This window comes from Exophiala mesophila (genome assembly GCF_000836275.1).
Source record: "Exophiala mesophila strain CBS 40295 unplaced genomic scaffold supercont1.6, whole genome shotgun sequence".
In the NCBI taxonomy this organism is placed as follows: Eukaryota; Fungi; Ascomycota; class Eurotiomycetes; order Chaetothyriales; family Herpotrichiellaceae; genus Exophiala; species Exophiala mesophila.
Window position 1 is genome coordinate 1,122,013 of NW_015622509.1, and position 11,910 is coordinate 1,133,922.

The following is an 11,910-nucleotide window of genomic DNA, read 5'->3' on the forward strand; positions in this document are numbered from 1 at the left end:
ATTCGATTAAGCGAGCCTCGGGAGCCAAGCCCGAGGAACAATCCTTGTTAAATATATAACGAAATTATTTAAGCTCAATCAGGGAATATCCAGACCGAGGACTAACTATGCCGATTAAGGACTTCGGGTCGATTTGTGCACCAACCCCGTCACTATTTGCTCTAGAGAGGGCACTAACTCAGGGATGATGAAGAGACTACCATGACTGTTCAAATGATGAATTGTGATCTGCCACTGGAATCCTTCTCAAAACCGTCGAAACATAATACATGCTCGTTGTCGAAGAGATGTCGACCGACGAAAGCTACACGTATCACGATGTTGTCTTAGACATCCAAGGGCAGATTGGTGTCATAAAGGTCCACCACCTGTTCCCATTGCCCGGGCTTGATGCTAACACCGGCGCCTTTTAGCTGAATCGGCCTAGGGCCCTCAACTCTTTCGGCGGTAACATGCAGATTGAGGTCTTGACGGCATTAAGAGTACTCGATGAACATCCCACAACTGTCTTCACCGTCTTGACTGGGGAAGGACGTTTTTTCTCTAGTGGAGCTGATGTGAAAGCTGAAGCAAGCCGCGAGGAGCGAGTGTTTGGGAGTGCGGCCGAGAAGAAAGTTTTTTACATGTCCATGTTTGCCAGCGGTGAGCTTGCCTGAGGCTTGTACTTTGTGAATTTGGGAGCTGCCGCTGACCCCGTTTCCAGCGATGGAGACTCTGAGATCGTTGATAACTCATACAAAGATCCTGGTTGTTGCATTGAATGGGCCTGCAGTTGGTGGTGGGGCAGCTTGGTTCCCAGCGGTTGCTGATATCACAGTAGCATCAGAGACGTCGTACTTGCAAGTTCCATTCAGTCAGCTGGGCTTGGTACCTGAATATGGATGCGCCGTTCACTTCAGACAACTAATTGGCCCACATCGAGCCAACGACTTTTTGATGTTTGGTAGGAAGATCTCCAACCAAGAGATGGTCGACTGGGGGATTGTGAGCACGATTTTGCCAGTGAAGGGATTCGACAAGGCCGTGTTGGCGTTCCTCAAGGATAAACTTGACGTCAACGATGGCAGAAGCATGATCGAGGCCAAGAGACTTCAAAACGAGCCTCTACGGGCTGAGCGACTGCTGGCTGTCTACGAAGCAGCCGATGCATTGGCTGAGCGGTTTGTGATCAACGCTCCCCGGGATAGATTCCTGCAGCAGAGTGCAAAATTACGCGGTAAGACTGGCTGACCTCCTCCATTTGAGAATACAAGAAGTTAAGACGACTCCCAGCAAAATCCAGAGATGAGGGAAAGTTGTGATTGCATTTCAGTTTGGGAGGGCTGTTTTTGCTGGTCAGATCTGATATCACCAGATGAGTCCTGGTCTGAGCGCAGTCTTTGAATTCTTTTTAATCCGTTGTGCCAATTCTCAAGTATCCCAGCGAGTTCGTCATGACTTGCGGCAGCTCTATGTTGCGATTCAACACGGCTCGCAGATGTTGTACGAATTCTCGAATAGTCTTTGCCACTCTATGTCCCACTAATGACTTGTTTCTCCGTATCGTACGATGGTCACTGAATAATATGGGCCAGAGCTACGGCAATTCTTTCCTGGATGGTCCTGTCCATTGTGCCCCAGTGTGCTTGCCAAGCGTATTGAAGTTGTTGCCGACGAGGACGGGGCATTTAGAGTTTATGTATACCTCGGGAAATGGTGTACCGTGATTGGGTATCACAACCACGAGACCGTCAAAGGGCGGGCCCCCAGGTTATCTTCGGGTCGAGGACTTCACATCTGGGTCTCTCCACGATCACCTGGGGTTTCCCCAGTTAGAAATACTGTCGGTCTCCCTGGGTATATAACGCGGGTCACTCCGCCTCCTATTGTCATTCACCAAGTCTGTCTCCAGACCAGGAAAAATTCCAATCATCTGCTATCTTCGTACTCGAAGCACTGCATTTGGCCTTTTTCAAAATGTCGAACCAAAACGTCGAACCAGACATTGCTGATGAGAAAGCCGCACATCTTGAGGCCCGGGTCGAAGATGTCGGCTACCAAGGGCCTCTAACGGAAGCACAGCAGAAGCGGATCATGTAAAGCGCACATCCTGAACAACACCTTTCTTTTTTGTGTCTTTGATATATATGCTCTTGGCTAACGACGTTTCTGCAACTGGTCACAGACGTCGCATAGATTACAGGCTCCTCCCGATCCTAGGCATCATGTACTCAATATCCCTGGTTGACCGAACCAACCTTGGTCTCGCCATGGTTGCTGGTATGTCAGAGGATCTTGGGCTCACGATTGGGAACCGATACACAATTATCGTCATGATTTTCTTTGTAACATACATCATCTTCGAGATCCCAAGTGTTAGTACAAATTCTATAGCCTTGGACGTCCAGCTAATGAAGGTGACCACAGAACCTAGTGCTCCCCAAAGCCGGAGCTGCAAACTGGCTAGCCTTTCTAGGAGTCTCATTTGGATGCATCCTTATCGGAATGGGCTTCACCAAAAGCTGGCAAACAATGGCCGTCTGCAGAGCTTTACTGGGTATGGCAGAAGCTGGGTTCCTACCAGGTGAGACAGATTGAGACCAACAGGTAGAGGATTCGAATTTCTGACAGACATAGGCTGTACTTACCTCATTACTTGCTGGTACAAACGATACGAGGTCGGAAAACGTCTGTCAGCTTTCTGGATCTTGTCATGTCTCACCACCGGATTTGCCGCCATTTTTGCATATGCTCTTTCATTGATGAAAGGGATCGGCGGTCTCAACGGATGGTCTTGTACGCGACTTGCAATTCAACTGCTCGGAAGCTGGCTAACCTGGAGTGCAGGGATCTTTATCATCGAGGGCTTGGTCACGGTGGTTGTTTGCACTGTTGGCTGGTTCATCATCATCGATTTTCCGACCAAAGCCGACAAGTTTCTTTCCCCAGACGAGAAGGAATTCGTTATTCAGCGGATTAATGCTGACCGAGGAGATGGTGAAGAGGATCCCATTACGCTTGCTGTCATCTTACACCATCTGAAGGATTGGAAGCTGTACTTTTGGGCGTTTAATCTGATGGCATCGACCATGCCAGGCTACGCCTATTCATACTTCTTGCCGATCATTTTGAGAAGAGGCATGGGCTTCTCATCAACCGAAAGTCAGCTCCTGAGTGCTCCACCCTATGTACTGGCTGCTGTTATAGCATACTGCTCAGGCTGGCTGGGCGACAAGTACCGGATCCGAGGCCCAATCATTGCAGCGCATCAGATTCTGACTGCTACTGGAATGCTGATAACAGTCTTTGCCAAAGGAAATGGTGCGAGATATTTTGGCGCATTTCTAGGTATGTTGTCATGCCTTCAGTTGAAGCAAACCTTTTCACTAAGCCTGATGTTGTAGGGATCGGGTTCCTGCAGTACTGTGTCCCTGGTGTCCTCACGTACCAGGCCAATAACATCACTCGTCAATCTAAACGGTCGGTCGCAACAGCAATTTGCATCATTGGTGGCGGCATGGGTGGAATTGTTTCTGGGGTTGCCTTCAAATCCAGCGAAAGTCCGACGTACCAGGTATGTTATTGGCTTCACAGAATCGTCTTGTTGAGGATGCACTGATGATGGACCCAGACAGGTGTATGGACCACTCTTGGGTTGTCACTCACGAGTGTAGTCTTGATTGCCATCATGTCATTTCATTTCTATCGATGCAACAGTGCAGTTCGACAAGGGAAGAGGACAAACGAGGAAATAGAAGGCTGGTTTTACACATATTGATGTCGCAGGTAAGTAGCAGACTAGCGGAGCCTATTTACCCGCTAATAAGGTCGCTGCCTATCAACATGGACAATAGGCACTGAAGAATGTGGTTGTCTGAGGAGTGTGGCAAAGGATTGCGAAGAAAAAAAGGGGAGAGTATGAAGTAGAATGAGGAATGAAAATGCTGATCAGGCATGGAGAGGAACATAATTGAGTAACCGTATTGTGCAAGAGGCAGAATCTCGTCCAAAATCGTGCATAGTATGGATCCTGCGTATATGGTTGGCGCCTATGCTCACGGCTGTCTGGGCCAACTAGGATAGGTCTCAAGTAAATTCTGCAGCTGCTCTATTCCGGCGAAAGGCCCATCTGTCATGAAGGTTTCGAAGGAGAAGTTGTCCGGATTCATGCCGAGCTGAGGTAAAGGGTCATCTGTGAGCGTAATGGATGGCTCTTGGCTGCATGCTTGAAGAGCAGGCGGATTTGACGCATTGTTGGAGGCGGTAGACGCTGCTTGTTGGCTTGATCTTCCCTCGGCTTGTTGTCTGAGATTCTCTTGGTTTCCGACCTCGGCAGGGGTTGGGCTCGTTACCGTAGCAGATAGATCTCCTTCAAAGCTTTGTGCAGCCACTTTTGCACTTTTTTCGTCCATTACAGAATGAAGGAAAGCTGTAATCTCACCTCTGGCGGGAGACCGGCCATGAGCGAGAAAGAAGTCCAGTGTGAAAATGATCTGAATATACTTTTGAGGTTCAGAAACAACCATGTCTAATCCAGCAATCCCTTCGACTGTGTGGGATGTTTTGGAAAGCTGTAAAGCATGCTGTTCCTCCATCATAAATTGATCCGAGCCAGAGAGATATGTCGCAGGTGACGTCGTGTCTTTCACGTTTATGCTCTTCAGTAATTTTGACACATTGCCAAGTGCTCTATCAGACCCTTCGTATTTCAACTGAAGAACCCTCAAGGAATCTTGGTATATGTTTGAAGTCGAGCGGCGAGTAACAGTTTGACTGGAGGCTCGTATGGCTGGATCTAGGTTGTAGCAGACTGCCGGCAACGCCAGTATAGCTACCCTTGACCATCGTTAGCTATGAAACTGACGGGACAGACCACGACCTACATGCCAATAGGCAGATAGAATATCATATCTGCATCGATGATTGCGTGAAGGCTCTGTGCGATACTACGAAGGATAGATCGAAGTACAGTCTTCGTCTGCAGCCTTTCAAAATTGTGGTTCTCAAGCTCGTTCAGGGTAAGCATGATTCGATAGTTACAAAGTGCAGCCCTCGCTGACCTGAGCCAGATGTTAGGTGTTGCCATCGTGCTGATACAGAGTGGATGAACATACTGAAAATAAATGTTGAGAAGATTATCGAACAAGACGACAATGTTGAAAGTAGAGTCACTGTTTGCACGTGCAGCGACCGTTTCCAACACTGTTTCGTGCCAGTCATCAAGACTCTCGGTACATCGATAGACACGGGTCATCAGATCCAGGCGGTCCCTGAAAGAATGATGACCATCCGAGGGATACAAGAGCGGAAGCATGTCGGTGAGCAGAGAGCAGAATCTGCACAATGCGGTTGAAAACTGCAACAAGTTGACTTTGACAGTTTCGCTATGCACGTATGAATGACTGATTTCATTCTTCAAGTCGTCATTGGTGAGTTGTGGCCAGATGTGGTCGAAAGAAGGCGAGAATATTGAGATAGGTCTGCGGAGGGACAAGGCCATTGTCCTATCACGAATTATGCAGCACCACCAGAGCCTTTTCAGGCGATTGTGCTTCGCAGGATCTTTCAACGCGAGTATTGTGAATCGATCTGCACCCAAGGCTTTGGCATGGTGAATGGCAATACCATGCCAGTACGCATTCATCAATGGCGCGTCCGCCGGTACGTGATATGTCATCAAGACAGCGGCTTGAGCTTTTGCCATGCTGCTTCCTCCACGATCAAAGTCATACAAAGCCTTCAGCAGGTTAGCCTTGGCCACAAGGCAGGACATGGTATTTTAGTTACCTTGGTACGGCGGAAGTATAATGCCCTTGCGGTGCGGACACTGTTGAAGCCCAGGTCATGGATCACCGATGAATGTACCAGCTTGGGCCATGTTAGCACTCAGGGGTACCCAATTCCGATCTGGTAGGCCCTGGATGCCCAAGTGGACGAACGATATGATTGACAGGGGTTGGTGGAGAAGACTCACACTGCTGGCCACCAGTAACATTGCCTGTAGCAAAATCAACGAGATGTGAGAAGTGCTACGACCACCAAACTCAGCCATCGAGTAGGTTGTCCAGAATTCTTCTTCATCAAGCAGTGGAAGTCCGTGATGGACATAGAGGAAGTAGGCCTCCACAAGGTCCTTCAAATACTGTCTGTCGGGCAGATGAAAGCAGCCACATTGGCGGAGGTAGTTGAAGTCGTCAGATTGTAGGTCGTGCATGAAGTCGAGGTCCAGGAAGGCGTAGGAGGTGACAGGGACGTGATTGTTTGGAGCAGCATCGTTATTCATAGTATTTGAGTGCGGTACCGATGGCTCGGAGCCATGAATCTCACCGTCGTCGAGGAAGTCTGACGAAGCAAAAATGTCGGCATCTCCAGGACGGTCTCGTTCGGTGGCAGCTTGTTGCATGAGGGGCTCTGAGTGCGTCTCTCTTCGAGTCAATGGTGCCTCACGCTGAGGTTGTCGCTCTTGCGTGTGATCATCCCGCTGAGCACCACTGATTGACACCTCTGCAGTAGGCCTGGTCGGAGCCACTGAAGTTGGTAACTCCCCGCGCGGCTGCGCAAGCGACAGGCCGTATGTGGGAGAATTGCCACTTTGACTGAAAAGTCGTATGTCCAGATGTCCCGAAGATTGGCGAACTGGATGTGGTCGCGATCTCTGAGAAAGAAGGCAGGTTTGTGAGTCGAGCCTGCAGTTGGTGCAAGGCGGTCCATGTTGGGCAACATCACAGCGGACTTTTCGAGTGCGACATCGTAGACAGGCCCTCGAGGCACGCTTCCTCCGTGCGGCCAGACCAGTTGGCGGGGAAGAAGACTGTGCTGTGTTGTTAATTAGCCTGGCAGGGTCCAAGCTGGGGTCAGCAGTCGGGGTCATGAAGGCGCGCAAGGGCACGATCGGCGACGGACCATCAGTACCGGCGCTGGGAGTAGACATGCCTGCTGGCAAGGTCCTGGATAAACTCTCATGAGGCGCATTGAAATGATAAGTGCAGCGCGCTCAATTTGGTGAGCACAAGGCCTCGAGTGTGATGGGACAGTACGGATTTCAAGAAGCCCGATACCCAAGCCAGGAAAGTGAGGAGAGCTTCTTAGGCGGAGTCAGATACGGTAGATGTCTTGGTATGGCAAGTTTCGAGCCCGAGGAGCCCGAGGAGCCGCGGTTATGGGTGCTTGTGTCCCCCGGACATGACCTATCACAGATGGCCATGTTGTATATACTCCATACCCGTACTCGTGCTAATCCTAGTTAGGTAGATGTCTTTGATGGACCCACTCCTCACTTGTATGTTGATATTTGTGGCTTGCCTTGACTAGGTACTTAGACTAGTAATTCAGAGTGAGAGGCTTTAGTAGTAAAAAAAGACCACGTATTTGTACTGGGTTTCGATACGCTGTAAGCTTTATTTCATAGTTTTAGCGCATGGACGATGAATGCTTCCGGATGATAGGATTCTCTTTCACTTGTATCCTACTTCTATCTGGCCGTCCTGAAAAGTGTTTCTGCATCGTATATCCACGTGCTGTGGTTCCACGTAGGAAAACTGACAAAAAAGACACTTTGGAGCGTGGGGAGATCAGTGCTGTTTCGCTCTGTCTCCACAAAAATGTAGTTTTGTCCTGGGTGTAACGACGACTTCCAACTTGTCTGCTCCTGTCTTTCGGTTCACTTCTCTTTGGCTTGTCAAAAGATCAGTGTTGAATGTAAGCACAAAGTGCGAAGATTCCATACGATTATTTCCGGCGTATATGTGTAGCCAAAGGCGTTCTGATTCCAGCCAAAGCCGATAAGCCACATGAACATGCTCCACAGAGCAAGCCCGTCGAGCACTTGTCTCGCGTTGTTCGTCGCTTCATAGCTGGCCCTTATAGAGCTGGGTATTAACCTTCCATATGCAGCAACTTGATCAGAGTGCTGTCTGGCTCATCGTCAATAATGCCGTAGACTCGCTGTCAGAGATTGAATAGCCATCGAAAGAGCATTCGATGTTGTTGTTTTCAACTTAGATATACTCTCAACGGACAGGAAAGACTTGCTGCTCAACTCTGTAGGACCTACATTGCTGCAATTCTTTGGGCCGTCAACGAAATCTTCTGTTGTCACACTCAAATAATAACAATATTCAACGTCCGTGTGGACAATGATTAATGCGCGGAAAAGCAGATCGCGAGGTAATCGCGGTGCATATGTACTCTTTCGCACGCCCTGACGAGTTTTACATTCATCAACACTCTGCCCTTCGGTCTGCGGGAGCCCACACTGCAATTACTTTTAGATGCAAGGAGGCACAAACTGAACATTGGACGATGGGTGATTTCCTCGGTTGCGGAAAGCGTGTGCGAACTCTATTGGGTGCCGAGCCGTCCACTCCCGAGGTAAAATCAGCCGCTCGATTGGGAGGATGTACGAATACTCGTATAAGGCGGCGTCCATAGCCTAGATAGCGATGAGGGCGCAATAAGAGTGCAAGTCAGCGATCACTTCTACCCTCACAGTGGAATATGTTCCTCAAGTCACCATATCCGTCTCTAGATATTCCCGAAACCAACATCCTATCGTATATTTACCCGCCAGAGCAGACACCGTCGGACAAGCCGATCTGGATAGACGCGCAAAATGCCAATCACAATCTCTCTCCCCGCCAGGCCTTAAAATGGATCAAGCGGCTGGGCTTGGTGCTCCAGGAGCTCGGCATGTCCCGGGGCGAAGCCGTTATGATCTTCACGCCCAACCACATCTTTGTTCCTGTGGCATATTTGGGGATTACAGGCGCAGGCCTGATCTTCAGTGGCGCCAACCCAGCATATACCGTCGCAGAAGTCGAATACCAGATTCGAAACACCGAGACTCGACTTGTACTCACGCATCCTTCCTTAGCGTTCAAAGCCATAGAGGCTGGTCGTCTCGCCGGTTTATCCACGGACAGGATCCTCCTGTTTTCCGATTATCCCTGCCAGCCATGTCATGGTCTACGTGACTGGAGAGACGTGCCCGTTGAAGATAATGTGGATTACGCATGGGATCCTCTGAAGGAAGCCTCCAGGACCACAATAGCTACCGTCAACTACTCCTCGGGCACTACGGGTTTACCCAAAGGGGTCTGCGTATCCCACTATAACATAGTGGCCAACGCGGAACAGACCATCTTCATGCGTTACCTTGGAGCTTCGCGGAAAGCCAATGAGCGATGGCTGGGATTCCTTCCCTTATATCATGCATATGGTGAGATGTGCTAAAGCGCAATTCCGTTTTTCAACCTCCACAAATTCTTCCATCAGAATGTTTGTCCTCGGCTAATTCGTTCCGCTAAAGGTCAACTCTACGCATGCGTCATGGCACCAAAACTCCTCCTTCCAGTCTACATTATGCGAACATTTACATACGACGACTTCCTCCAGTCTATCCAGCGGTGGCAGATCACACATCTTCAGGTGGCTCCGCCTATACTCGTCATGCTCGATAAAAGACCCGAAACATCGCGGTATAACCTTGGAAGTCTCGAAGGAGTCCTCTGCGGGGGCGCGCCGCTCTCAAAAGAGCTCCAGAACTCGGTTTCTAGAAAGTTTAGTCTCACAATTCAGCAAGGCTGGGGGATGACCGAGGTGACGTGTGGAGCTATCCATGTTCCAGGAGGATGGAATGATGACTCGGGTAGTGTCGGTCAATTAGATCCGAATTCTGAATGTAGATTACTGGATGACGATGGAAATAACGTGGGTCCGGGCCAGCCTGGAGAGATGCTCATCAAGGGGCCGCAGGTGTGCCTCGGCTACTGGAAGAATGAGGCTGCCACACGCGAAAGCATTGATCAGGAAGGATGGTTGAGGACTGGAGACATCGCCGTCACCGATAACGGTGGCCGCTTCTGGATTGTCGACCGCAAGAAGGAACTGATCAAGGTGAACGCCCTGCAAGTCGCCCCAGCAGAACTGGAAGCTATTCTTTTGGAAATGGATCAGATCGCTGATGCAGCGGTCGTCGGCATAACCCTTGACGGGCAAGAATGGCCTCGGGCGTATGTCGTGCTCAAGCAGGAGTCGGATGTCATGAAAGACGGTACGGCTGCAATAACCTCCGCAGATGTCGAGCGGTGGATCGCGGATCGTGCTGCCAAACATAAGCGACTGGTTGGTGGGGTTCGTTTTGTCAGTGAAATCCCCAAGCTGGCCAGCGGTAAGATCCACAGGAAGGTTCTGCGTGAATGGGCGAAAAGAGGCGCAAATGAGGCCACAGCCGACCAAAGGGCGAGACTGTAGTTCTGTGAAAGAAAATTTCATTCATCCTGATGTTAGGCAGAGGCCAACTTTTGCCTGAAAGAGTACCCTATACAAGCTTAGTTGGACACAGCAGAACTGTTTGCGGATCCATAATCACTTTCTATACGAAGTACCTCGCTAGGGCCCAAGTCCAAATGTGGGGGAAATCTGAAGCTAGTATGACAGGGAGTATATATACCTGTCGCTCGGCCCAGTTAAGGAGAGCCAGAGGCCTGGACCCAGAGACCTGCTAGTCGACGATTTAGTATGTCTAGCTAGTTTCTCTCCTCTCTATGAAATAGAATAAGGAGAGTTGACTTTAACATGGATCGTTGCCATTTGCCTTAGCAGGAGGAGTTACTTGCCTCCAGCTTCTTTACAGCTCAAATGGATTTAACAAGATGATGAGACAGGAAATAATAGACAATGAGACAAAAAGCTAACCACATCTTCAACACCAGCATCGCAGCTCTTCAAATGGCCATCACGAAATCTGCTACCCCTTTCTCTTCACTCCACCGTAAATAAACTCCGGCAAACCTGCCTCTTCAACATCCGCCCCTTGATCCAACATCTGGACAGACTGCGTTGAATGTTGAATGCGATTCCTCTCGTGTGTCTGTCTATACAAGAATTTTGGGAACAACTGGACTGCACCTACCAATTGAACAGCCCCCCTTCATCCAAACCCGCCGCCCTCCTCCTCTTCCTCCCCTCGTCCTGGAGAGGACATTGGACACACAATGAAGTCCTTCCTAGCGGCGACGTTGGCTCTGTCCTCCCTCCTTTCTTCGACACAAGCCCTGTACTTTTACCTAGACGGCACAGCGCCCAAATGTTTCTACGAAGATCTCCCCAAGGACACTCTTGTTGTTGGTAAGTGACAATCGACACTCAGCGCATCGCAAATATCACAAACATCACAAACTCCTAACACATTTCCTCCCGCGCCATAGGAACATACCAGGCCGAAGCCTACAACACACAAACCCAGTCCTATATTGTGACATCAGATCTGTCCATTCAAGTGACGGTGGACGAAACCTTCGACAATGACCACCGCGTCGTGACTCAAACGTCCCCTTCATCCAACACACCATCAAAATTCACCTTTTCCGCCGCCGACGCAGGTCTGCATCGATTATGCTTCACTCCGTCTGGCCCCGCGGCCGTGTCATTGGGTGGTTGGTTTTCCGCCGCAGGCGTCACGGGCGGAGGAGTGAAATTGACGGTCGACTTGGCCATTGGCGAGACCAGCAAGATTGAAAGCGAGGACAAGAGCAAGATCGATAGTATCGTGGCCAAAGTTCGCGAGTTGAATGGACGGTTGAATGATATTAGACGAGAGCAGGTTTTCCAGAGAGTATGTCTTCCAAGCTCCCCGCCCACTGAAAGAAGAACAAGGGAAAGAAGAAGGAAAATTCCATCACACCGACATCTTTCAAGGCACTTCAACTAACTAATACCCTTTCTGTTCTAGGAACGAGAAGCCGAATTCCGCGACCAGAGCGAAAGTACCAACAGCAAGATTGTTCGATGGACCTTGATCCAACTCACTGTCTTGGCCGTCACCTGCGCGTGGCAATTGTCTCATCTTCGCTCATTCTTCATCAAGCAGAAATTGACATAACATTTCTTTCGAAACCGAAACCGAAACCGAAACCCCCCCCCCCCCCCCCC

At 49.7% G+C, this 11,910-nt stretch overlaps 3 protein-coding genes across 5 annotated transcripts; all 3 read left to right on the forward strand.

Annotated features, from left to right (window-relative positions):
* Window positions 1-287: 287 nt before the first annotated feature.
* PV10_08325 (uncharacterized protein) lies at window positions 288-1,230 on the forward strand (the record flags this gene model as incomplete). Its single annotated transcript, XM_016373325.1, has 3 exons — window positions 288-359; window positions 414-642; window positions 704-1,230. 3 exons carry the CDS (start codon window positions 288-290, stop codon window positions 1,228-1,230), a joined length of 828 nt encoding a protein of 275 aa, XP_016220236.1.
* A 576-nt stretch (window positions 1,231-1,806) lies between these two features.
* Window positions 1,807-4,014, forward strand: PV10_08326 (the record flags this gene model as incomplete). 3 transcript variants are annotated; one of them, XM_016373327.1, is made up of 8 exons in its annotated part: window positions 1,807-2,075; window positions 2,165-2,354; window positions 2,407-2,563; window positions 2,617-2,775; window positions 2,827-3,327; window positions 3,384-3,553; window positions 3,611-3,765; window positions 3,834-4,014. In XM_016373327.1, the coding sequence occupies exons 1-7, from the start codon at window positions 1,957-1,959 to the stop codon at window positions 3,755-3,757; spliced, it is 1,443 nt and encodes a 480-aa protein (XP_016220238.1). In that variant the 5' UTR covers window positions 1,807-1,956. The 3 variants fall into 3 exon arrangements, with proteins under 3 accessions (XP_016220238.1, XP_016220237.1, XP_016220239.1); XM_016373326.1 differs by having other exon boundaries at window positions 3,611-4,014; XM_016373328.1 differs by lacking the exon at window positions 3,834-4,014 and having other exon boundaries at window positions 1,807-2,354; window positions 3,611-3,757.
* Window positions 4,015-10,851: 6,837 nt separating this feature from the next.
* Window positions 10,852-11,902, forward strand: PV10_08327 (uncharacterized protein). The gene is made up of 3 exons (XM_016373329.1): window positions 10,852-11,106; window positions 11,187-11,593; window positions 11,711-11,902. The coding sequence occupies exons 1-3, from the start codon at window positions 10,974-10,976 to the stop codon at window positions 11,858-11,860; spliced, it is 690 nt and encodes a 229-aa protein (XP_016220240.1). The 5' UTR covers window positions 10,852-10,973; the 3' UTR covers window positions 11,861-11,902.
* Window positions 11,903-11,910: the final 8 nt, after the last annotated feature.